This window comes from Zonotrichia leucophrys, chromosome 3 (assembly GCF_028769735.1).
Source record: "Zonotrichia leucophrys gambelii isolate GWCS_2022_RI chromosome 3, RI_Zleu_2.0, whole genome shotgun sequence".
Taxonomy (NCBI): Eukaryota; Metazoa; Chordata; class Aves; order Passeriformes; family Passerellidae; genus Zonotrichia; species Zonotrichia leucophrys.
In genome coordinates this window covers 62175279-62200409 of record NC_088172.1, presented here as the reverse complement: position 1 = coordinate 62200409, position 25131 = coordinate 62175279, and the positions used below count along the sequence as shown (strand labels likewise).

The 25131-nt window shown below is 40.6% G+C and overlaps 1 protein-coding gene across 5 annotated transcripts; it reads left to right on the top strand.

The window, feature by feature from the left end:
• The first annotated feature begins 151 nt into the window (after positions 1-151).
• On the top strand, positions 152-22408 carry GGPS1 (geranylgeranyl diphosphate synthase 1). Of its 5 annotated transcripts, none has more exons than XM_064708490.1 (4): positions 152-314; positions 4705-4797; positions 13492-13562; positions 17257-22408. In XM_064708490.1, exons 2-4 carry the CDS (start codon positions 4731-4733, stop codon positions 18016-18018), a joined length of 900 nt encoding a protein of 299 aa, XP_064564560.1. In that variant the 5' UTR covers positions 152-314; positions 4705-4730; the 3' UTR covers positions 18019-22408. The 5 variants fall into 5 exon arrangements, with proteins under 5 accessions (XP_064564560.1, XP_064564563.1, XP_064564559.1 ...); XM_064708489.1 differs by lacking the exon at positions 152-314 and adding an exon at positions 629-870; XM_064708492.1 differs by lacking the exon at positions 152-314 and adding an exon at positions 873-991.
• The last annotated feature ends 2723 nt before the right edge of the window (positions 22409-25131 follow it).

Genomic DNA, 25131 nt, shown 5'->3' with positions numbered 1-25131 from the left:
GGGCTGCGCGGCTCAGTGGACAACAACTCCCAGAGCGCACCGCGCACGGGGGGCGGAGCACTCCGGAGAAGGCTAACGAGCCGAGGGGGCGGGGCCTGCGCGTGCGCGGGGGGCGCTCGGTGGCGCATTTTCCCCCCAGGAGGGGAAGGTGGCGCCCGGCGGGGCGGAAGGAAGGAGGGGGGCGGCGCTCCGCTCTGGGCTCTGCCGCCGCCAGCGCCGCCACTCCCGGAGCGGCAGCTGCTCAAGGGCGGGGTTTCGGCTGCCGCCGGCGGCGGAGGAGGAGGAGACGAAGACGGCGGCGGCGGCGAGGCGAGGTGAGGTCGGCTGCCCTGTTAGCTGGCTGTGGGTGGGGGGGGAACACTGGGATCCGGGCGGCGGAGAGAGAGGGGAGCGCGCCTATCGGAGGGGCCGGTCCGAGCCCGGCTGCGGGGGAGCGGGTTCTGCGGCCGCCCCGCCCCGCCCAGGAGGGGCTTGTAGGCTGCCCGGGAAGGGGCCGGGGGAAAGGGGGCCGCCGGTAGTGCTGGGCGGTGCCGGCGGTCGCCGGGGCGGGCGGAGTGACTGACAGAGCGCTCCGGGGCCGGGGCTGCGCTGGGCTGGCGGCGGGCGGCGCTTCCCGGCCCTCCCTGGCGGCTGAGCCCGACAGCGCCGATCAGAAAATGGGGGTGGACGGCGGGCGGGGGGAGCGATGCGTCCTCGGCTCTCGATCTCCTAAAATGGCGCTGAAGAGCTGGGCCCGCTCCTCCTGGGGTTCTGGAGGCAGCTGAGGAGGCTGCGTCTGTCGCGTTGAACTCCGAAAAAAATGAACCTTTGTACCGTCGGTCCGGCTGTGGCTGGAGTTTGGCGACAGCAGCTTCATGTTCTCTGTGCAATGTGAGTTTGAACGCAGCGCTCCAGCTGCGGCCGCGGGTTTTGCCGACTCATGTTCTGTGTGCGGGTCAGGCCGCAGCTCAGAGACCCTCCCTGTCTGCGGGCCGCGACTTCGGCGGCCAAGGTATTGTTCTCGGGCTTCTGCAGCGTTCCTGCTTAATTTTTCTTGGAAATCCCCATTAAAACGAAACCACGATCACAGGGGTGCTCGTGTCGTTCTGACGTTAGTGTTGGAGTGGCACTATGGAAAGCTATTGTGTACTCAGGTGCATCTTCGGGGAAAATGTGTGGTCTGCCACTGCCCTTGCACCTGCGGGAAGCTTGCCCGCCCGCAGCTTGAATGCGAGGTGTTGTTAGGTGTCAGCCTGGGAGGGGTTATAAACAGGACTCTGCTAATTAGAGTGGGAATGTGGACTGGTGTCCCAGTGGCATTTGGATTAAAACTTCTGGTAGTCTCTGTTTGAAACAGTCGGTATTCACTATGTTTTCTGTGTATTCTTTTTGAAACTTTGCTTCTCACTCCTACTTGCTCCCTCTATCTGTTCTTCTTCCCCCCCCCCACTGATTGCAATGAAGCCAGTGTCTCAGTGCACTAAATTCTGTGATGGAGCTGATTTAAGAACCTTCTGAATGGTTCATTTTATACTGGAGTTCTTTGCTTTTTTGGTAGTTGTCTCTTATTTTCTCTGTAATTACACTATGACTGCAGCCCCTAAGATGATGATACTTTTAAAAATACTATCTGTATATTTAACCTGGACTATTTCAGACTATTCTCCCTATTTGGGAGGAGGGGAAGAAAAGTCTGCAGAGTGGAATGGAACAGGGTAGCCTGAGAAGCTGTTTTGCAAAATTCCAAAGGGAAACTTTTTCTTGACATTTGGCCTGGAATTAATCATCAACTTTCATCCTCTCTAGAAAGGTTCTAGACACAGATCACAGCTTCAAGTATAGCTTTAGAGTAGCTCCACATTATGGAGGCCTATGTCACCATCTTATCCTTGTGTCATGTGTGTTTTCAAAGAGGTCATCAGAGATAAGCTCTGATGCAGTCCAAAAGGCAGCTGTTTGGGCTCACTGTTGTGTGTGGCTGTTCTTTTTGCCTATGTGAAGATATAAGAAATAACTGGAAAATTAGCTTTGTCATACATATGAATTGAAATGCAGCAAGTTTGTGTGCTGGTTTATAAGCTAAAATGTCCTTAACTGCTTTAATCCTATGAATGAGCATGGATGTAATCAATTCTTGCACTTTCACTAGCAAAAGGCTTTTGGTAGCCTTTCATTTATTGTTTAACTGCTGGCTTTTACTTTTTAGTGGGGTATGGTGACTTGAGATCTTGTGTGTAAATCACTGAGAAGGGTAACTTCCATAACAAATCGGTCAGTCACCTCAGCAGGAAACCCTTAATATCAGGCATTTCCCAAGTGTGCTGTATGTGATAATTTTGTGCAAAGAGCAGTAATATTACACATGTGGTATCATGGTATTTTTGCTTAGAGGCTTTTGTAATGAATTTCATTTACATGTTTCTTTATCAAGGGTCCCTTTCTATGTGTAAGTCTGGGGGAGGTTCTGTTCACTGTTTATGTGCTAGTGGGTGTGTTAAATCTGTAGCTGTCTGATGAATAATCAGACTTTTTTTTTCCCCTTGGTAAATCCCTGGTGGGGATTTACCTAGAATTTCATTTAACGGTAGAATAGTAGTATAGAAAATTTTAATTATATTGATTTGAGATTAGTTACTTTTGTTTTAGATCCTTTTTTGCCTTTTATTAAAAGAAAGTAAGAATCTCTCTACTTGTGGCAGAAGTACCTGACTAATTATCTGTTGATATTTAGTATTTCAGGTGAACTCCTATTAGTTTTGTGCAGAAAGATGCAGATATTTAGGTTGATGCTGTACAATACTAATGAATTTCAAGTTAGTTGGGGATTCTGAATGTTGGCTTACTCCCTTACAAATGAGCAAGAGACCTAATTCCCTGAGGGAAGAGGAAGAACTTTAACATTTACTTCTAAGCAAGAGCTTTTCTAGGAGAGCACTTCCAATGCTAACATCTCAGCCTAGCTGGATAGCTATGCACTTTCAATTCTGTCACCGTCCGTGTGGCTTTTTGACAAGTAATAGTCACAGGGGAGTTGTTAGGTTGATAGTATGTCCTTATATCTATCTCTACCAGATTCCTTCTGCTTAAAACATCTGGGGTAGACTCTGAAAATCTTTGATTTTACCTCCTCACTGAAGTCCTTTGAGAATTACTTTTTATATATAAAGGGTACAGTTTGACAGCTGCCTCTCAGTGGCAGTGCTGGTTGGAAGCACTTCAGTTACAGCAACAAGCTGACAACAAAATAAGGAGTCAAGGGTGTCAAATCTGATTTTGATTAGTGTGTGGCCTGGCCTCTAGTTGTGCTGGCACATGGATAGGATGGAGAGGCTGTACTTCTTATCACAGCATCACTGCCAAGAAAATATGCAAAGCTTTCTTAAAAGGTGCAGCCTTATGAGCGTTTTGTTGACAACTATATTTGGTTACATAGCCTTTCTTGCCCCTGAAGTGCCAATACATTTGATGAACACATAGAGTGAAGCAAATAAAGGAGTTGATCTATACTTAAACTTGGAAAATAGTTATTAACACAAATCAGTTCCCCAGGTACAGACTGGTACAAATGCTTCTGGCTGTGGGAATGGGAATAGACAGGACTGACTGAGCTATACTCTCCCAGCTTCTTGTGCACCTGCTCCTTGGCAGAGCTTGGGAAACTGAAAACTTCTTCACTTGCAGTGAGCATTATTTAGCAACAGCCGAAACATCAGTGTGTTATCAACAGTATTCTCACACAGAGCCCAAAGCACAGTGCTGCAGCAGCTACTAGGAGGAAAATCAGCTCTAGTCTAGCCAAAATTGGGACATTAATTTACATAACTATTCACTTCCTCCAGCAGGAAAGAAATAAATCCTTTGCAGGACACTAGCCAAGTATCTGAAAAGTGATGCTGAAGTTGCATGAGACTTTATGCTATTGCTGCAGTTCCTGTCTTAAAACTACCTGAGAAGAATTGTTTTGAGTTGCTGCATCTGCAGTGCAGTAAGGAAGGGTAGAGGTGGAAGGATAATAAATCTATCACAGAAAACAGTTTGAAAAAAAATGAAGATGGAGGTGACCTAAAGTATGTGACTTGAAGCTAATCAATGAAAAATTGTTGAGCTCTGCAGGCCCTGGATCCTAAAAGATTATTCATAAGAGTCTATTACATTTTATGGTGTGTGGGAAAGTGTGTAGAGCTGTCAGTATGTTTGAACAGTGGTAGAAAAGTGGTATATTTCTATTTTGACTTTTAACAAAAGATTGAGGAATTATATCAAAAGACTGAAGCTAGTATTCTTCTTCTTTAGGTTGCCTTGGTCTGAGGTGCATTTTCTGCTCTTAGACATTTCCACTTTTGAAATGTCTGATGTATGGAGGAAGCATTTAGCAGATAAATTGTGTGAGGTTTTGTATAAGTGTCTTTAAAGATTTGCAGTGGAGCTTTGAATGGTAAAGTTTTAAATACTTCATCACTTAAGCAATCTGCTACATACAAAAAAGTAAGCAAAGTTTAGGAGTTGGCTTTAGCTTTGTGATTAATTAAACTGTATTTAGCATGTATTATATGTGTTTCCTTGGTAAATGACATAGGGAAACCTTTTGTATACTGAAGGTGTCATGCACAAAATTGGAATATTTGCACCTAACCTGTAAGTCAGCTGACATTTTAGTTGTAAGCATCTACTGCTTACTTACACATTTTTAAATCTAATTAGTGTTAATAACATTTTCTTTAACAGTGAACTACGTCTCAGGAAAGAAAGAAATGGATGGGATGGATGAGACATCTAAAAGAATTCTAGAGCCGTACCAATATTTGCTTCAACTACCAGGCAAGTTTCTTTGTACTGTGTTAAGTATCAACATTGTTTTTATAGCAACCTTTGTTTTGGGAAGCACAAGCCAAGAAGTTTTTCTCTTCTTGATTTGTGGATTTAAGAATAATAAAAAGTAATACTTTTCAGTGTTTCTATTTTACTTGTTCTTTTCTTCCTCTTATGAAACCACCTTTTTTTTGTGAGATTGGTACAATACGTCTTGTGTCTGTAGTAATGTTGCCACATTAATATTGCAGTTGTAGTAAGTAATATTGCAGTTACTCTGTTCTCCAGAGTAGCTGACTTTATGCTTTTAAAAATGGATACAGGCAGGTACTGAAGACTTGATCCTGGTTTTAAACTCAGGACTGACAATATTTTGTTCTTTAGTTGCTTCCTGTACTGAATTCAGTGGGTTGTGAGTTTTCTTTTAGTTGAGGGGGAGGGGTGGTGTTTGAAGGGTTTTTGTTTGGTTAGAGTTCTTTGGGAGATTTTTTGGTTTGTTTTGTTTTTTAGTTTGTTTTTTGTTTGGTTTTGTTCTGGGTTGTTTTTTGGGGGTTTTCATTAACCTGTTCCTCTTGTGTAATTTCTTCTCCTTGGTGCCTGTGGAGACAGGTGTTCTCATGGCCAGTTTCAGCTGTCCCTATTCATGGCTTGTTTCACCTGTCAGAGGTTCAGCCTGTCCTTGGGTACTATCAGGTCACCAGCAATACATTCACGTGAAGTTTTCAGTCTTGCACAATGTAACAGAATTCAGGAGGCAGTTTGAAAGCAAGCTGCTGTATGGATATGCCCCTTGGAAGCCTCTTTGACTAAACAATGAGATTGATAGCCTGTATGGTCTTTCTTACACTTTAGGTGTACAAATAAAAGTCACAGCAAAGTGACTAATTTTGGAAAAATAGTGGCAGAACAACTTCGTTATTGGAACTACTGCATAAATGCCTGGTTGCCCTCTGTCCAACTTATATTGCCTGCTGAAGGAGTTAAGGAAGACAGAAAACTTGGGTAAATATTAAGGAAATATTTCTGATCAAAATTATATCTGACCAGGGTAGAAGACCTTCTGCCTAGACAGGCAGAGTACTAAGTGGCTTCTGCACGTCTCTAGCAAGAGCTGTATATCAGTAGGGTGGGTCCTCAGAGTCCTCATTCATTATACCTTAGTATAATTAATTTCATTATTAACCTCTACAAATATCCAGGATTTTCTTGCCAACATTAGTGATTTCATTTGACTTGGCAGTTAGCACCAAGCTGAAAACTAAGAAAAGAAAAGAATTTGGCAGTTGCATGCCTTTTTAATGCCAGGAGGCTTGTTTCCCATTTCCTCATGTGTACTCCTGGCTATGTTGAACTGGGTGGTGGTCTTTCTAGAGAACTACCTTGAGAGTGAGTCTGTGATACTACAGAGAGCTTTCTAAGGCCTGGTCCTGAAAAAATTTGCTTTCCTTCAACATAATCTTTAAGTCTACTTTTTATATTAATAGATTATCTCATTAACCAAGGAATGTTGCAACCCCTCTGCATCTTTAGTTGCTAATTATTTTTAAAGCTATTGTAGACACCGGGAAGAAAAGCTCAGCTTCCTAGTGGGAAATATACAACACCCAATAAGTGCCCAAATAATCTTCTATAGGCAAAAGTGCTTGACTAAAAGTTCTTCAGTTACCTTTCACTTTAAATGATGCACTTGCAATATGTTTACCCTTCCCACCTTGATTCCTGTGGCTAAATTCCTTCGCTTTGTGAGTTCAACTGTAATAACTCTCTACTGGTGGCTTATGTAACACTACACTTGCTGGCAGTACAGGTGTGTTATGTCCTGTCCTGCTAAAGAATCATAAATCTGACAGTCCACTTTACCATGTCCACTTCTTGTTAATTTAGTGTATATTTTGGGGAAGGCAAGAGATAAGATACACTGCTCTCTGTGCAGTAGTGGTGGTGTGATTCAGAAGAGAAAACTTCTCTTAAACTAGGCAAGTGAAAGTGGTGTACCTGTGGGAAGCGTGTACTGAGGAACAGGTGAAGCACTGAGGGGTCCCAGTCATAAATAAACTGTGTTTGCTGTGTTTGAAGCACTGGCTTTGCGTAAGGTCAGCTATGCCAAGTACAGATCAGTGGGAGCCACTTACATGTGTGAATCTTGGAGTCAGTGTGAGTACTAGTGCTCGGTAAGGGTGGAAAAATTGGGCTTACAGATGCTGTTTCTGCCTAGAGTGGAGCTCAAATGAGATGCCTGAGCTAATACAAGAGGCCCTTGTTGAAAGAGGCAGTTTCATTCTATCCTCTTAGCCTCTGGCAGTGTTCTCCTGCTGCTTAACTTGTGCCAGTTCCGAGCCTGCTAATCAAGTTGTTAGGTAGTATCAATCACCTAACCTGTTAAAAACTTGCCTGGTTAATCTCTTGTCTTGTTAGTGAGCAGGCAGGGAGACAGGAACAAGAAGCTGTTTCTGTGTTGGCTCAGTTTGAGCTCGGAGGGGCTTTGCAGAAAGCTTGGCTGAGTATCAAATATGTACACTATTGCTCTACAGTAGTCCAGTTCCTTATCTTGAAACACTACTTAAACTCTCCAAGCAGTTTAGTAACCTATGGTTGAATGAATGTAGATACATATCAAAGTTTGTTTGCATAAAAAGGGATTGTATAACTGTAATCAGTTTGGTAGCAGGGAAGGGAAAAAGCCTGCTAATGTTGTCAATAGTGTAAGAACACAATTTTTTAACTGCGAAGTATTAACCACTTAGTAGAGGAAATTGATTACTCTGTTTCCCGTTGCTGAAATAAGACTTTTGGTGGCAACACTCTCGGGGTGATACTTAAAGTAACCTTGTATATTTCTTTGACTTCAAACAAGATAGGGAAGCTACTAGGCTTAAGGGATTTTTAGTATGGTGCTATTTTAACTACTAGTATGGTAATTAATGTTTAGTGTTTTAATTAATGTTAATTCCTTCTTGAGCAGAAATTATTGCTTGGGAGAAAAACATAGATTCTGAAACAGTAACTTTTCTTGTAAAATTTCATTGTAGTGGAACATTGCCGTACTAGTTTTTAGCAATGTTCTGCTTAATCTAGAATTTTGTCACTTAGTATCATAAAGTGCAGGACTGACTTTCAAAGATTCTGTTGAGGTTTGTTCCAAAAATGTCTTAATTCACACACATGGCGAATCTTTTATTTTTAAGAGTCTGAGTTTACAGCAGTAGCTGATATTGCAGCACAAAGGAGTATATAGAATTTGAGTTGTCATAAAACTGATATGGTTAATAGCTTGCTGTTGAAAGGGGCAGATTCTGATCCCATTCATGACTGTGCATCTTCCCATTCTTGTCCTGCTAGTCTTGGCTGCAGTCTTTCCTGCTCTTGTTTAGCAAGCTAAATAGTCAAGACTGGCTTTGTTGTTCAGCTTTTTCTGCTGGGTTGTTGAACTTGATCAGCCTGGTGAAGGAGTTAAGCACCACAGGCCATGATCCCTACCACTTGGCACAACTGCCCTGGGCAGATCAGAGGCCTCTGCTTGGGCCAAGTTCCTGAGGGAGGCTGCACCTCTCTGGACTGTGAGCTGCAGGGATGCCTGGGGGGCACCCACTAGCTGGAATCGAGTGATGTACCTGCTCCTAAGGCTGTGTAGTTGTGGAAAACCTATGTCACCAAGCAAAGGAATGATGGAAGGGGGTCAGCAGGCTTGCACAGCATCATAAATTACAAAAATTACAAGACTCTACAGATTCAAGAATCTGAAACCTCCAGGTATATTGACAGGGGGGCAGAAATAGTCTCTGCATATCAGGCTGGGAGATGCATACTCCCACAGTGCTGAAGGCTGGGGGCCTCTGACACCAGGAGAGAGATTCCTGTTCCTTGAACAGATGTGCAATTGCCAAATAGGTTCAGTGCACTGGAAGAAGACACATGGCTGGAAGCTCTTTGTGAGCCTTTTATAACCTGAATGATTCTATGGTTTTATACAACAAGCATCAGAACAGCACCTAGGGCAGCAGCAAGTGGTGAGACTGAGCAGATAGTGGAGAGATTGACTCCTGTAGGGAATAGAGCCTTGTGGTTTTGTTTTAGGGAGGTTTGCTGCTTCTAGATACTCCTGATAGGGATGTGAGGGAAGGACTGCCAAGTTGTGTTTCACCTTAAAATACTTAACCTTACAGCTCTTCTACTTGAACACTAATGGGTATAGCACGGGGGTGCCTGAAGCTTATCAAGCAAGACTATGTGGCCTTTGGAATGAGGACCAAGGCCACAGGAAGCCAAGTCGGTCTTCTCTGTGATCCTCACCCCCTTCTCACCATCGGGGGAGTAAACAGATACTGCCTGTCTACAGCTACTTAATTTCACAGCTCATGCTGATAGCAGAGCTTTGGCTCTTACAGCCTTGAGACCTCCTTTGCAGAGCAAGGACTACTGGGAGGAGATAGCATCCACCTGTCCAAGTTAGGGCAAAAGTAGAGATTATAGTAAAAGAAAATGACTGCACACAGTCAAGTAAGGAATTAGTGAACTTGCAAACAGTGTATAGGCTGATTTGAGCAAGACACTTGGTAATCTACAGATCAGATCTGAAGGCAAATCATCCCAGCACTCCAAAAAGGAAGTACAAACAGAACTTGATAGGGTAAGCTCTTGCTTTTTCTGGGCATCTGCAGGACTGGATGCTTCTCTGAAATATGCATTTATACAGTTGCATACATTATTGGGAGTGAAAGGGAGAAGGTAGAGTTTGGATGCAGCTGTAGGGCAACAATTTTATTGTGATATAAACACAGAGCTAGAGTGCTGCAATGGATGCATGTGGATGGCCTGAGAAGACAATCTGAGGTAGCAAGGAATGGGAGTTATATTTTATGTGAAAGAACAGTTGAATTGCATGGAGTTTTACCTTCAGTCAGATGAGCCTGTTGAGAGCTTATGGGTTAAGTTTTGAGTGCAGATCAATAGGAGTGACATTATAGTGGGAGTTTGCTACAGACGCCCTAAGAGAGAGGAAGCAGATGAGACCTTCAGACAACTGCAAAATGCTTCATATTTGCAGGTGCTGATTCTTTTGAGAGACTTCAGTTACCTCACAGTGTGGTAGAAGAAGCATCACAGCAGGACACAGGCAGTCCAGGAGGTCTCTGGAATGAATTTATGACCTCTTGCTAACACAAGTGACCACAGTGCTGATGTAGGAAGTCATTATGCTTGGCTTCCACTTAAAAAGAAGGGAAAAGTGGTTAGGACAGGCTGGAGGCAGCCTTAGTTGCAGTGTCCTTGGGATAGTGACATTCAGTATGGTGAGAAGGAGCAAGGCACAAATCAGGATCACAATGCTGGGCTAGTTAACCCTATTTTGAGCAGAGGAGTTATGCTAGAGAATTCTGTCAATGACCTCAATCACAAGTAGCTGCACAGGTTAAATGTGTATGCACCTGCTCTCTGCTTCCCTTCATGCAGTTCACTTATGCTGTTTGTAGTGTTCTTGTAGCTGCTGGGAGAGGTCTGCCTGGAGACTTTATCCATTTAGTTTTAATCCATCAGAGGATGCAGCTAAACGTGCAAGTGTACAATACAGCTCAGGTAATACAAGAGCTTTCTTCCTCCAGAAGGGCAGTGCCCCTTCCCCTGACCCTCAGCATCTCCTGCTCACCTTGCACTGATTGTGGCAGATCCACTGCAGGAGCTGACTCAGTACATAAAGCTGCCAGAAAGCTAACCTAGCAAAAAGCTGTGATCTCTGCTGGGCTAATGAGTTGAATTAGCTGTAATGGGGGCTAGGTTAATAGTCCCTCTGCTCTTTCCCATGCTGTTCTAGCCCTTTCATGAGCCTTCTCTGTAAGTGGGGTGCTGCCTTAAGGGCAAAACTTGTGCTTACTTGAATACAGCAAAAGTGAAGAAACCCTAACCAGGAGCCTGTCCAGAATGGAGGTTGTAGTTTTTAAATCTGTGCCCTATCATAAGAACAAGTGTGCATATAAAGAGTAAGTTGGCTGATTTTTTTTCCTTTTTTTCCCTTTAGATGAGAAGCATCTCATCTGAAGAGGAGGGACTGTCCTCAATACAATATCTTTAATCTAACTTGATGTTTGTTTGGAGGATAAAGCTTTAACATTCTTAGCTGTAGAAGGAATTTCTCAGTGTTTTTCTCACCTTTTCCACCCAGCATTACTAAGGAGAAAAGCTTTCCATAGTTGCTGTTTGATTTGGGCAATAATTTGGGATCTTAGGCAGATTAAACCAAATTCATTCAGCAGAGCTTTGATAAAAGCTTGGTGCAGTAATGTCTATTATTATAGCTCTATACAGAGCCGTAGGTAGAATGGTAGTAGAGTAGTGGAATGTGACAGTGAAGAAACTGGATAATTCTGGCAGTGCTCCTTTTAATGTCCTAGTGTCCCTGTATTGTCTTGTCTAGTTTGGGGTGAGGAGGGATGTGGCAAGGAATGGAATCTTCTGCATCCAGGCTTTAGAGACAGGTATTGGAGGGGTTTGGTCTTTTGCCACCATAATATTGCTGCAGGCATAAATTGTGTGTACAGAAAATTGCTGTACTATTGCATAGGCTGGGTAAGAGTGACTTCAGAATAGTATTTATGTAGCCATAATGTTCCTTTAGAAGACAAGCAAATCTGCATCTATGAAAGGAAAAATAGATGTCTCACTATACAGGTAGTGTTTTTTCCTTGAGTAGTCGGTGTCTAGGAAACCTGGCTACTCAGGGTTTACAAGTCTAACAATTCAAATGCTGCCTGTACCAAGGAACTAAAGTGACTTAATCCTTTGTGAATGTTATAATCCATTTAGAGTGTGTGCTAGTAGTCAAGTTGCTCATGATGAAATAATGCTTGTTGCTGAACATCCAGCATTCTGTAAGTGTGTTTTCTAGGAAGCACATTCAGAAAAACAGGATTAGCTGCCTAGTATAAAAAGAAAAAGCAGGTGTTGTCTGTATCCAAGTAATTTAGAAGAGAATAAACAGCTATAGATAGGTATAGATTAGGTACAGTTCCTTAATGTGATATTCTCTGACTGATTTTTGTTATGAATGTGGTGAAATACTTGTTAATCCTTTATAACAGTTATTCTCAAGGGGAGACAAAACAATCCTTCTGTTCTGCAGAAAACTGTTAGTGTTTAAAACCAAGCACAGACAACAAAAATGGAGAAAACAAGCCAATGGCAGTGTATGTCCAGGTAAGAATGCCTGTTCACATGTGGCAGAAACAGAGGACAGAGCTCCTGGGGGAAAAAAGGACCATTTTGTTAATCTTGTCTAGTGAGAACCAGAAGATGGTGGTGACAGGAAGCCATGGAAATCATTGAGAACGGAGACAAAAAGTGCAGACCTCTGATCCAGAGAGGAAGGTTATCACCCTTGCTACAGAGCCCAACCCACAAAGCTATTGCTTACCTGGTGGGAGCTTAATTAGGAGGGGAAAAATTTTCAGTCCTGTTTCTCCAGGGTCTATCACTGCAAATGAATTTACCCATACTTATTATTCTGTTCTGTATACTCTGGCTACAGAGTTGCAGAGAAGCTTTAGGGAGAGATTCAAATGTTGACATTTCTTTGGTGCTATGGGCAAGATGGAATTACCAACATGAGGACTAGTATTGCAGAATATCTCAGTTATGTCTCAGTACATCTTGAGTCAAGTAATATGGGTTCCATAGGTGTCTATATTGCACTTGCTTTGAAGTTTATTTAAAGCTTTTTCCAAATGCTTGTTTATGTGAGCTATATATACAAATGTACAAAGCTGTCTTTGTAAACCTGTCCTGCAGTTATTCCAAGATATTATACATAGCTGAGCTTCTCAAAGTCCAGAGCAGAATTGTCTCAGTGTGGATAGGGGATAATTTTATTTCATATTGAACACGACTAGATGCTGAATAGATATTTGTACATGAAAACCAGCAAATTACTAAAAAAATAAACATCAGTAATGCATAGGCATACGGTTAACTTCTATTGAAATTCACTCTGTCATGTAGAAAGTATCTGGATTGAACAAAACAACATGATTTAATACTAAACTTGGTCATTTGATGTTGTCTTTAATTGCTATGAAACAGGATGACTGCCTGGCTCCAACAAAGTAGATTATACCAAAGCAGACCAAATCCTATTTGTAGGTAGATTTCTTGGGTATAAGATAAAGATCTGAATTCTTGGAAAGTTCTATTCTGTTCAGAATGTTCTGTTCAGATTTTTTAGTGTTATTTAGTAAGTATATGAAATGTCACTTTCCTGTTTTACAAATTTACAGTAACAAGTAAAGAATAATACTACAGGAGAAAGACCTAAAAATTGACAGAAATAGCTATTCAACAAATACCCATACTTTCAACTAAGAATGAATCATAATTGAAACTTTAATCTTAAAATTAACATGCCCTGCAAACTAGCTGATCTGTACAGGTTACCAACATGTTCAGGATCCCTTACTAATTAAATTGTGAAAACAAAATATAGTAACCTGTAAATAGGTGCTTTAAATATTCCTGAGAAGTGTTTAAAACTGAAACTGCTGCTACTTGGTGTTTATTCAATGAGGAAACAAGCCATGCACTGATCTATTTTCCACTTTTGTGTCGTCACACTGAGTTTTTTAATCGGGTCTTGAATCAGCTCTAGTTGCTAAGACAAACTGTTGTGCCTAATTATGAACTCTATTATTTTTATAAATGCCTATAACATTTTTATTGTAGGTAAGCAAGTGAGAACCAAACTGTCACAGGCCTTTAATCACTGGCTGAATGTTCCAGAAGATAAAATACAGGTACTGCCTAATTATTTTTAAATTTTAAAAATTTTTTTTCCTTCCAAGACCATTGGTAACAGATTATTCTCTTGCATAGCATAAATTATCAGAAATCTTAAATGCACTAATTTCTGAATATGAAGTGAACTTTCAGGAAAACAACTTCAATGCAAAGCTTTTACTGTGATGCAACACTAAAGAAATTATTTCCATGTCTTACTAGAATAGTTACTTCCTTCCAAGTGTTCAACCTTTGAAGTTGTAGATAAGCAGCTATCATTGTTACCCACTTAACTCAGTTTTTAACACTGAGTTTTTAATAACTTACAAAACAAGCTAGACAACTACCTGGTAGGCTTCACAAATATAGTGTTTGATAATAAAATCTCGAGATTTTGATACAAGAATATCAAAGGCAGCAATTAAATCAACTTTAAAAGCCTAAAACTGAGAGGGATGTGTCATTTAGTCTGCAGTCCTTACTTTCTAATGGGAAGGATTGTCTAGGAATTCTCATTGTCTTTTCTCTTGGACAAAGTGTGCAAGATGCATGGCTGTGGCTGTGTATTTAAACACTGTGGCTTTTCAAATTAAATGTTATCTGCCTTTTTAGGTTAGACAGCAGTTTTGTTAAACTGCTACAGAGTGTGCAAAATATTTTCTGTCCAAAGCAATATAGGGAATTGATATAATTGATTATGGTTTTTGACACCCAGCTGGTCCTTTGTTAATTTCATTAATTGTAGGCAGAAGTATTCTTTAGCATTTGTGAAGGAGTCATTTTTAGGGTGGCTTAAAAGTGACACTTCATAGCTCTCAAGCAGCAAAGTGATTTGAGTGGTTTAAGAGGCTGCATTTCATAATCTAGGAACTCTTCCATTTTTCAGCCTATTTGTGTAACTGTCTAGCAAAGTTTATTCTGTCTTTCAGCTAGACACATCTTACCCTTGTCCTCAGACAAACATCCAAAGAAAACAAATATAGCAACCTGTGTATTGCATGTATGGGTTTAATATCACAGAGCAGAATTCAGATTGGAAGAAGCCTCTGGAAGTTATCTAGGACAACCCTGTAGTTAAAGCAGAGCTTGCTCTGTAGCTGCTTATGGCTTCTGGGAGCCCAGTTGAGTTTTGAAAATCTGGTGATGGGGTTTCTGCAGCTTCCCAAGGCCTGCCTTCTCATGCTGACCCCCTCTCATTATAAAAAAACCTTCCATTGTATTCAACTAGCAGGTTTTTATGTCGCAATCTGACTGTTGCTTCCTGCTCTTTTGCTGGGCACCCATGACATTGTGGTCCATTTTGGTTTAGTGCTAATAATAAACTGAAGCTGCAGTGCCTCTGTGTGAACAGAAGTTACCAGTTCTGTCACTTCAAACTGATGATCATGTAACTGCTATTGAAAACTTGGACCACTTGTTTTGATTGTCTTTATGAAGAAAACCAATGCTTTAATGTCTCCTTTACTACTTAAGTTGGTTGTAGTGGCAGGAAAAAACAAGACCCTGTCATCTTTTAGTCTTCACCATGTTGCAATTATTGCAGCTTCTGTGCATTTTAACTAAGGATGGTTGAAGTCTGGAGGACCACCTCTGGTCATCTTTTTGACCTCTCTCATGATCTCTATAAGATGTCCCTTGTGTATAACAGCCTGATTAATTTCCAGCTATTTGTATTTCCTTTATTAAAAATTTGAATTCTGGTATTCTTTCTGGGGCTTTTTTCTTACCTTAGATTATTTGTCTTTATGTAGTTTATTTAGATTATACAATTAAGGGTACTACAATTGAGGTTCCTTGGTAGTTTATTTTACTGTTAACTGCCACTGTTTCACCTTTTGCCCCAAGCAAGTGATCTTTTCTCCCAACACTTACTGAATTTCTAGTTCCCTATTGGTGCTGCACTGGAACACTTCAACTTCTCGAATTAGAGAACACTGGCTTTGTCAGGTGAACTTCTCCCTGAGAAGGCACTGCAATGGCCTAGCAAGAGTCAAACAAGTTCTAAAGTTGTTGCAAATAAGGAGATGGAAGAAACCTGAGTGTTGGACTGATAGTGCAGCAGATGCTGATTATATAGGTGTAGGTTGTAAGAAAACATAGCACTCTCTGCTGGGTCTTCAGCTTTCATCGTGGAGACCAGTCTTTTCATTTCCTCAGGCTACTTCCTGATGTCTTCTAAAATAATCTTTTTCTGGTATCTGAACTGTTTCACACCTTTCCTTCACCTTGGAAGCACTTTTGACACTATCTTAAGCTCACAAGGTAATTTGATAGAAACAGAGTCAGGAAACACTGTTTCCTTTAAACCTTACCTATGGAAGCTGCAAGAGGTCATGAAACTGCCCGTGATATGAAATAGGTCAGCAAGAGAAATCCTAGAGTAGGCTTATCCAGTGAACTCACAGAACACAGGGAAATGTTCCTGATAGTACTGAGAATGAGATAATGGACCAAAAGTATATTTAAACAAATAGATGTGTAAAGTTGCCTTCAGTAAGTACTCTATCCTTTGATTTCATGAGTGTTTAAACAGACTGTTCTTGCAATTGTATCTTGGGAAAGGGATTAAATTCCTGGGGTGTGAGTTTTAATCTTTGGGACAATGTTCACTGAACACCAGGTGGCTTGATGATCAAGAAAATGCTTACAGCAAAGTCTTTATTTTGTCCTACAGCACTCACCAAATAGGACCATACTGGATATTTGCTGCCATTTTATGGTGGTCTTAGTGTTTTTTAACAGTTGTTTTGATGAATTTTGACTGAATGCAATGTTTGTAGCTAAGGAGTATAATTGGTTCATTAGCTCTAAAATCATATCTTAATCAGATGTGTTTTGCAATGAGTTTATACAGTGTGCAGTTTTATGTGCTTAAATTTATTTCCATTTAAGCAGGTCCTGAATGTATCTGTTGCTTGCATGGCAGCTGTGGGATAGAAGCAGCATATAGTGTTAAAGCTCTTCATTTTTTGATGAGTTGTTAAGGTTCTGTTCTACTCAAAGCTAGTCAGCTACAAGCCTAATGTTGTGAACAGTTTATTGCAGACCTCAGGTGCTGTGTGATACTGGTCTACCTAGTAACAAGCAGAGTGTAGGAAGCTTCTCAAAAGAAATTGTGGCTGTTGTCTTTCTTTCTGCCAAGAATTTTCCAAATGATGTTTCAGAGGGAATAGTCTGTCCTTTAAGAGCTTAAAACTGAATATAACTGCACAAAGTGTGGGAAAAGAAACATGAACTCTCCACTTATCAAAACATGGTTCACAAGAGAAATGTGATAATGGATGATACCTGACACTCTCAAGAACTGACTTCGGGAGATTTCAGGTTTGTAAATCTAAACATTTAAAAACACTGTTTATTTTATTTTCCCCTAGTCATGTTTCTAATAACAGCTATTCCATGACTCCTAGCCAATGGCTTCTTTTAGAACTGTAGCAACAGTGAAGAAGATCATGCAAGTGGAAGCACTTCAGGGAGTAACTTTGAATCTGAAAACATTACACATAAGACTATGTGATCCAGGGCTTAGAGAAAACTGGATGGTGAAGAGAAGCATAAATCTGTGCTAACAGTAAAGGCAAGTTGCCTGAAGAGGAACCTCAGTGATAGAGAATATAGTTATTTTAAACATGATCCATTTTAAGTATAGTCTCACAAAAGTCATGGTTAAATTACACTGACAGACGTAACACTTGTCTCTTCTTGTCATAGGTTATCATTGAAGTGACAGAGATGTTGCACAATGCAAGCCTCCTTGTGGATGATATTGAAGATAACTCAAAGCTACGACGGGGCTTTCCAGTGGCACACAGTATCTATGGAATTCCATCTGTAATCAACTGTGCTAATTATGTTTATTTTCTTGGCTTAGAGAAGGTTTTAACCCTTGATCATCCAGATGCTGTCAAAGTTTTTACGCGTCAACTTCTGGAGCTCCATAAAGGTCAAGGCTTGGATATTTACTGGAGGGACACGTACACCTGTCCTACAGAGGCTGAGTATAAAGCCATGGTACTGCAAAAGACAGGCGGGCTCTTCGGATTAGCTGTAGGTCTCATGCAGCTCTTCTCAAATTATAAAAAGGACCTAAAGCCGCTCCTTAACACCCTTGGTCTCTTCTTCCAAATAAGAGATGACTATGCCAACTTGCACTCCAAAGAATATAGCGAGAACAAGAGTTTTTGTGAAGACTTAACTGAGGGCAAGTTCTCATTCCCAACCATTCATGCAATTTGGTCGAGACCTGAAAGTACTCAGGTGCAAAACATTTTACGTCAAAGGACGGAGAACATAGACATAAAAAAATACTGTGTACATTACCTTGAAAATGTTGGTTCCTTTGAGTACACTCGGAATACATTGAAACAGCTTGAATCTGAAGCCTATAAGCAAATTGAATCACTTGGGGGAAACCCTGAGCTTGTAGCACTAGTTCAACAGCTGAGCAAAATGTTCAAAGAAACTGAAAATTAAGAAATTGACTTCTGTGTGTCTTTTGAAAACGGGAGAATAACCAGATGGAGAGTTGTGATAATCAGTCTTATGTAAAACTTCCTCTTGTAAACATGTTACAGAAATTACTGTTAAAAATAACTAGTCATTGAGTTTTGAAATATATACCCTATTATCTCTAAAATCTTAACTGTAACTGCTTACAGTTGACTTTAAAGCAGATGTACTAGAACTAAAACACGTTTTGAACCTAAGTGTAATAGTCTTGACAGAATCACAGGCATTATTTCATACCTAAAACTCTCATGCCCCTAACCAGGCTATGAAAGTATTTTGGTTGAAATTCTGTGTTAAATTAAATCAGGTTGACATGTGAATATTATGCATTTTAAACAACGCTCTTGTGAACCAAAATTTGTGTTAAAAAAAAGATGGTACTTCAACCACAATGCACATAATATTGTGTGATATTTCTAAGTTTGACTTGTGAAGATCAAGGGGGTCAGTTTACTATGTCCTAGAGTGAATATCCTATCCAGCTTCTGTGGATATTTTCAGGGGAATGTGAATTATGAAAGATACTATTTCATATGCAAATAAGACATGCTCAGTCTGAAATTGTGACTTGATAAAGGTTTTGCAGTACCTTAGAGAAAAGATTTCATCACACCAACGAAGTGTAAATTTGCTGCTGATTCCAGCTCTGTGAGTAATTTTGCTCACCTGGTTTTAGATTTTGAAATTGTCAAACATTCTGTAGCCAGAAACTTAAATCTATGCATTAGAGCTCATATATGTAACTGCAAATAGCAGCATAATGAGCTGCTATTAGAAATGGAAAGGGATTCATACCAGGTAACTTGAGGACACCATAATTGGCGCTGGTCTCTTTAATCTCTGCTTATAATTGAGGGGCTTCTCCAAGACTTTATTCATAATTCATATTTCATTCCTGTCCTGAATTGCTGTCTGGAGGCATGTTCTGTATCTCTCCAAAGAGACAAGAGCTGTAATTTTTTTCTTAAAACAAAGTACAGTATCTTGTTTTACAAGCTACAATACCACTTCAGTTTTGTTAATTGCTTAAATAGAGCTTTAAAATTATAGACATACCAAAATAGAACTGGGACTGAGAGCAAGATTTAGGGGTAGGGCTGATAAGTAACAAAGTTCTCTGCTCAGAGATATATATAAAATATAAATATATATATATAAATGTTAATAAAATGTAAGCAGAGATGTTTGGTTTTTTCTTCCCTGGGCTGGCTTTAATCAGGTTCAGTTCCCTTAGTATTCACAGGTATATTAAGCTTTGCCTTGGGGTAGCAAGGTAATGGTTTGGATCAAAGGTAGGACTGGTGCTATTAACTGTGGTGTTAGCTCAAGCATACTCTGAAATGGACAGAGGTGCTTGGCTTCTGATGGCTAAAGGATAGTTTTATGCAGGTGTTCATTTACTGCACCTGGAAAACAGGGAGAGCTATGATGTTGGCTCACTGAGAAAACTAACTGAAGAAGGTTGCTGTAATGTCTTCCCTGGGCAGCCTTAATATCTTTCTGAAAGTGATCAAACATGGCAAAATTGGGGATGACTACTTTCAGGCTGAAATATTATGTAGTTATGGATGATAGCCTGTCCCTTTTATCTGCATGCTGAGGAGAAATCTTTGATTAGACACTGAATAATAGGCTTTTCACTGAATGGAATTGGTTGCGAGGACTGAATAGCTTAAAGTTGGTGAAAGGTGTCTTTAATGTTAATCAAAGAGAATTGTTATTCCTTTTTCATAACTTGCAGTCCTTAGTAAGCCTGCGAGTTTTTAATGTGTTATGTGAAAATACTGTCTGCAGCAAATTACATTTATTTTGTACCATGTCTTGGAAGTTTCTAAGCACTGTTGCAGTTAATGTTGAATAGGGGAAAGCATTGAAAAGATTATTGTTGTCAGGAGAATCTCCTAATCTTACTGTGAAATGTATCCTTGTGCCTGTTAGGATGTTGTAACTGCAACACAATGCAAAGTGCACTTAGTGCCATTTCATTTCTGTTCTGTTGCTGGATGTAAACAGTTCTGTACAATCAGACTTCCATAATGAAGTAGCTTTTCTTACTGTTTGTATAAAGCTTTTCTACCATCTGAGATTTCTGCTATGTCATTGCTCCTTTTTTTCATTCTGGCAATTCACCCCAGTATTTATTCTAATTCTATATCTTGTGGCATGTGCCATCATTAGGAGTAGGTACATGGATGTTTTCCAGTTGCAGACCATTTTAACCACAAATGGGTAAGAAGGGAACAGTTGGTCCAGCTTTCTTTTCCCAGGTTACAAGAGGCCATGCAGCTCCCTCTTCTGCCTTCAAGGCGTTTGATGGCAGCATTCAAAGCATGTGCTGAAGGCATATCTGGAAAGGCCCACATTGTTGCTCTTCACTTAGGATAAACAGGATTGTGAGAGCTGTTCTTGATGTATTTGGGAGTTGGAAGAGGCTGGGATATTTCCCCTTCATCTGCTAAGCTGGTATAGCATCTTTAAATACTAAATGCCAGTAGTAATGATGTCCCTTAGTCAAGGTAGATTTTATTATTGGTGCCATAAGATCAGTCTGTGCATTTTCATCTATATCCTCCAAGGTTATCACTGGTTAAGTGTTAACTTAACAATGTTATCACTATTAAATGATGCTCCTGAGGTTAAGCAGTGTTAAGAAAAACCCTTCATTAAAGCAGCATGGGAGTTCTTGTGACTGCACAATTAGTTGTGTGAGTGCCCCTCTGTTGCTATGCCTCCCACAACACAGGGAGTAGGGGTTTTTCCTGATCTTCATAAAATATGCACTGTTGTAGAATGGCAGTGCAAGTTGCAAGTGGAGATGCCCACAGGGAAAGAAAGGGGATGCTGGTTTCAATGTCAGTCTCTTTGAGCCAGAATCATTCCCCTTATGTTCCTACCATTGCCAGCAAGTTGCACTTTGATCAGGTTATCAGTGCATTTCCTGGGGATTTAGTTCTTGCAGTTCATATTAAGAGAAATGCAAATACTCATCAGTCTGGAGCATTCCCCACTACCTCAGTCTGTTTTCTGATTTTGTGTTTGCTTGGTTGTAAATGAGTACTGTCATCTGTCTTAGAGTAGCCAGCCATTGGATGGGACGTTGGTCTTTGCTTTTTCATAGGCTTATGTTTATACATATACCTCATCAATTATGATGAAAATTACATGATTTCAAGACCTTCCTGAGAAGATAGCTTTCTCCTCTGCTTTTGAACTCAGGCTGTTCAGGTACCCACTCAGAGCAACTTTGTATGTATCAGACAGTTCTTGATATAAACAACATAGAAATGTTAATGGGAAAAAAAAATGTTGGCTGTTCTTTGTTTCTGCTTTTTTGTTCATTTTGCTAATCTGGCTGCATGTGCTATGGAAATTTCCTATATTAATTTCTGTTTTCCTCAATTATTGTTAAAATGCTAGTAAGGTATAAAAATGTGGGGTTTGTGAGATGGTTTGCATTTCTAATGTAAAAATTGGTTTGAACTTTAATATGCCTTTACCACTGAATTGCATCAGGCTTTTATTCATGTGCAAAGAGCCATGTGGGCATCTGTTGCTCTACTTTGTCTCATCTTCATCATTTTACATTTCAGGTTTGGTATTTACTATGCTCTTTGTATTATTTGCTTAGTACTTCCACTGTAATTCTTCTTTCAGCTATATTTCTATTCTGCTGTTAATACCAAGCACACATAATACCATCAAACTCAGTTTTGATCCTGGACAAACATACTAGTCTGGGTCTGCTTTTGAAATGTTGACTCTTGGCTCATAATTTGTCTTCACAAAAGTAATCTAAGATTGATCCAAGATTTTCTGCAATCTTGAAATGCCTGAAACTTTCTTTCCAGGAAGCTGGAGCCTGTAACATCTTATATGACCATAAATTATTTTTGTCTCATGTAGGTTGAGCTACTTTCCTTGCCCTACCTGTTTGCTTTCAAGATCCATTTTGCTTTGGTGGTAATACCTGTTAGGTCTTTTTATGAATGAACTTAACTCACTAGCCCTGAGAGAGGGAAGTTAGTTTTTGTCCAGGTTAATGAATTATCCCACTCAGCAAGAGCCTGATGAATGCCAGAACTGGCAGGTGGACAAAGGCCAAGGAAAGGACTTCAGAATAAGAAAACTCATTTTGGCCTCCTAAGGCTGCCTCATGTAATTTTGCCTTCTTTACAGAATTTATTTGGCTTAGTTAGGAAAAGCTAAAGTGTGTGGTTAGTTTCCCTGAGCATCCCAAATAGACTGAGAGAGATACTTTAGTTAAAAATTATTTATTCTGACAATTATTTATGTAACTTACATATATCATCTAAAGATTTTATTAAAGGTACAGATAAAGGAATGAAACAATGTACTCTGTTTTATTTTTCCTTCTCTTAACAATTTTTCTGTTCTTGAAGTCAGAGAAACATAATTTGCCATGTGCCTGTTTGAGTTGATTGCTACCTCACACTAACACCCTTCCTGAAAAAGTTTTATCACAGCTGAGCATCAGCATTCAACCTTTTTTGCAGCATTTATTTTAAAATTACTTCAAAGGCACCTTGTTGAGGTGTGGCTAGGAATAATCCATGATTCATTAGCTCACTTCAAGCATATAATCTGCAAAACTTCTGATAAAGATGCAGGTTAAACCACATTAACCCTGGTAGTGTTCCTCACCTGTGTACCCTATGGAACAAGTACATTCTCAGTTGACCTACTGAAAAGGTATTTACTGATTATCTGTTTAGTACAGCATAGAGAACCATGGCAGATACACCAAGAAGGCCTAACGTGACACTTCCAGGGAAAGCACTGCACAACCTGACATGAATTTGTGTAGAAGACTAACTCTGAGGTGAAGGGAAATCATAGATAATGATCTGTTTTTGAGCTCCTGGAAAATGCTCTACTCATTGCTGTATGCATTACATGCTGACAGTTAAGCAGCTGCATCATCTCTTGCACACAGTAGGTCATTTTCACTCTCTTCATAATGCTGCAGTTGCTGTTTCTAGAGCATAGAGTGTAAGCTACTTAATCACTCAGTAATTACTGAAGTCTCTAGAATGGCAAATGCATACATTTTGTTTATGTATTTTGAAATACATAAAACCTCTTTTATTCTCTTGTGATGTGTGTTACTCTACAGAGAACTTCTGTTGGCTGAGGGAGGCATAACCTTTCACTGACTGGAGTTATTAAAACCAGGCTGACACCAAGCCTGTGTGAACAGATTGAAGGGGGAAAAAGGTTTGCAAGGAAAAAACCCCAAAGTTCTTTAAAAGTAGAATTTCCTATAATTGCAGAGTTACCATATGAAGCATGGAACTAACTCAAACAGTTTTTCTGTGGTTTTGACTGAAGAACCTATAGCTAACTGCTTTCTTTTGAGGGATGGAATGTACAGGTCAAAGTAAAAGCCATACAGAGGAACTGTCATTGCTACTCACAGAAGGGTAAAAACTGTGCTATAAACCTAATCTCCTACCTTTTACACCAACCAGCCTGAATGTTCAATAAATTCAGAAGCTAAATCCATTTTTACTTACGTGTTTATAAAATGCCGAAGTTGTAATTTAAGGTAATGATATGAAAATGTTAAATGGGTCTAGTTTCTTTGGCATTGGGACTGTCCTGTTCCTTGTCAAGCAGATCATGAGCCATGGCTGTTTGTTGATTACAACACTGAAACAAGAAGTACAAAGAAACAGAAAGAACAAGCCGTAAGTTTTGCTATTCTCATTATCATTTTAGAAATAAATTTGACAACATGCATGTAGATTGTGAGAATGGCTGCATCACCTGTCAAGCTAGGGATAAAACAAGGGCAGCTGGGGTCAGAAGGAGCAAAAATATTTTCTTGTTTTCAGTGCCTTTCCTGACAGGCAGTACACAAAGTGGAGGATGCTCCCAGCTTTGACCTTGGGAACAGTGGGGGAGTCAAAAGGAGAGCAAGAGGCCTCACTGCTCTCACTTGTACCACTTCCACGTACCTTCAGCTACATGGCTTGAAACTGGAATAGATCGTTCCAAGAGTGCCCTCTGTGGGAGACGAGTGGGCTTAGGAACCCAGATGAGACAGCAGCCCCACCAAAATGGGGAAGGAGGACTAGGGTATCTATTTTTCCCCCAATTCTATTAGTTGGCCTGAAATAACACACTACCTATGGCAAGGGAGGACTATGAAATAAAGGCACAGAGTTCTTTGCTGGGCTGTCCCCTTTGTGCAAGAGAGTAAAGTGCACCCTCAAAGCCTGTTAATTGAAGATGCAAGCTATCAGCGTGCTAAAGAATACACGCACTATCCAGATTGTTTTGATTGGAATGTACTAGTGTTACCAAATACCCATATCTCATTTCTGTAGTCAGTATCACAGCCTCAGAGTAAAGAGTACTAATATGCTGCCTGCCAAAAGGACAGACAGATTTCATGTAATGGAGCTGTAGGACTTGAAAGAGCTGATGCTGATTATTTACTGTCATTATTGCTCCAGTCTTGGTGGTGCCAACATTCAAATGATATTGTTTGCATTCAGCTGTTATGAAACACAAGAGATTTAGAAAGGTGAAAAACATCAATTAGGATACTTTGATTTTTATAAATACAGCTCTTAGATCTTGCCATACCTATCTCTGTCAAATTGAAGAGCTCTTACTCAATTTCTGTTCCTCACCGACTGGTACTAGAACACACTCAGGTCTTTCATTTTTTGCTGTTAATCTTATGCACAGTGGACATTTCGATTTTCCTGGATTCCCCCCTGGATACTTCCCCCAAATACTGAATGTTGAACTAAATGCAGCAGCAAGTGTAGCAGCGTGCAGAGGAATACAAGCGTGTGGGAGTCCGCCTGGAGCGCTGCTGCTCGACGACCCGCCCGCGTTCTCCTCAGCTGCTGCTCCGTGAGAGCGCCCCAGCCTTGAGCTACGGACTGGAACCATCTCTTACTCAGTGTCGGTTCACCGGTGCCGCAGGACTTTGGCCACCCCGTGCTGCTTTACAGCACGACACCACTTCCCCGGGGCCCCTTTCCTCTCTCCTCACCGCCCGCCGCAACTCTGCGGCCACTCCCCGGGAGGCGCAATTCCCGG

Coding starts and splice junctions, on each gene's coding strand:
- GGPS1 (XM_064708489.1), top strand. Junction 4,798..13,491: donor ATATTTGCTTCAACTACCAG/GCAAGTTTCTTT, acceptor TTTTTATTGTAG/GTAAGCAAGTGAGAACCAAA. Junction 13,563..17,256: donor TTCCAGAAGATAAAATACAG/GTACTGCCTAAT, acceptor TTCTTGTCATAG/GTTATCATTGAAGTGACAGA.